The 1,609-nt window shown below is 31.0% G+C and overlaps 1 protein-coding gene across 1 annotated transcript; it reads left to right on the top strand. All coding sequences in view use genetic code 12, as the record gives it.

The window, feature by feature from the left end:
* Positions 1 to 831: 831 nt before the first annotated feature.
* Positions 832 to 1,569, top strand: J8A68_005313 (uncharacterized protein; the record flags this gene model as incomplete). The annotated part of the gene is made up of 1 exon (XM_049409366.1): positions 832 to 1,569. One exon carries the CDS (start codon positions 832 to 834, stop codon positions 1,567 to 1,569), a length of 738 nt encoding a protein of 245 aa, XP_049261407.1.
* Between the last annotated feature and the right edge of the window lie 40 nt (positions 1,570 to 1,609).

The raw sequence follows: 1,609 nt of genomic DNA, 5'->3' as shown, positions 1-1,609 counted from the left end.
CTCTCATTCTATTTTTCTTATCACTCATCATCACGAAACTCATTTGCACGTTTTGTATGTAAAATTGCAACACGAAAGGGGGTAGGAAATGAATATTGCCAATAAAGAAAAAATGAGAAGCTGAGCTGATTTTACGGGCGCGTCCTTTTTCAGGTCATTACAACATGAACGGGGAAGGAGAATCCAATGGTTTCGGAATATGGTCCGCCTTTGATAAGAAAAAATAAATTCAACACTCTATCATGTTTTAGAAAGGTCAGTCATAGTGGCGGAGGCAAGATATACCGTATGATTACTTTGAATAAAAACTCTTGGAAGTAAGCAAAATTTCAAAAGCGTCACAAGATCATAAATCTAAGCCCATGAAATAATTGAGAAAATCATACGGGGGATGGAAGGGAAAATTTCATTGTGTAATATTGTTCGGAATATTTAACAATAAAAATATTCCTACTTCTAGTAAAGTAGCAGATTTCCAAAAAAATGTCTGTCTGTCTGCAAGTGACCCCCCCATTAAATAAAAAAATGTCACATAAAAATATTTGAAAAGAAAAAATATTTTTTATCAGAGTAGAGTTTTTTTACAGGTTACAATGTTGCATAATAGGTTTATCCTGAATGGCACAAATTAATATTTTATTATTTTTTTTCTTTTTCCTTTTTGGCGGAATTTTAAAATAATTAAAAAAAAAAAAAAATTAAATTCATTTCACGAATATTTATATCTTGCAACCTTGCCCCCAAATTCAAAATTTTTTTAAACTTCCTAGATTCTTCTTTTATTCATCAAGTATCTTTTATACACCTTAGCATTTATATAACATTACTACCATGTACTACTACGACGATATGGTTGTAGGGCCATCATCCCAGCAAATACCTACTTTCCGAGAAAACATTGATTATTTAGAATATGTACCAAACACCAATACTAAACATTATTTACATGATAATATTAACTTGATTAAATTCATGAAATACATCAATAACAATCCCGACTATAAATTACATAATGCATTCTTATACCAACGTTTATCAAACATTTGTTGGAGAAGATTTTCCAAGAACTTTCATCAATTATCAGAAATCAATCCCTACGTTATTAATTGGGATAAGAACTCAGATATCACGTGGTTATTTGGACCTAAGATAGCATCTGAAGAACAAGAACAACAACAACCAGAACAACCAAAGCAAACTACCAGCATATACTCATGTCAAGAAGAAGAAGATAACATGTCAGTGTCATCACTTGTATCTGAATCATCTATCAATAGTACATTTAATGATGATGATGAATTCTCAGCATCTTCACGTAAGAATAGTACTATCTCAAGTAGTTCATCATACTACGATGAAGATGAAGAAGATGATTACAACTGGAATTTGAAATCCATCTTAAAGAAGGGTCATAAGGAAGAAGAAGAAGATGAAGATTATTTATGCATTTCTGACTTAAAACATCATCAACAAAGAAAGAAAGTATCATTCAATTACATTGTTAATACAAGAGAAATCATTAATGGTATCTCTGTTGATTATGATTTCTTAGACCATGATTGTTTGTAATCAGAGCAAATATAGACACTTTCACTTCATCGCATTTACA

Source organism: Hemisphaericaspora subhashii (assembly GCF_019202705.1).
Source record: "Hemisphaericaspora subhashii strain CBS 10753 chromosome Unknown scaffold264, whole genome shotgun sequence".
Lineage (NCBI taxonomy): Eukaryota > Fungi > Ascomycota > Pichiomycetes > Serinales > Debaryomycetaceae > Hemisphaericaspora > Hemisphaericaspora subhashii.
The sequence above is the reverse complement of the archived record's forward strand: the minus strand, read 5'-3'. Positions and strand labels throughout refer to the sequence as shown.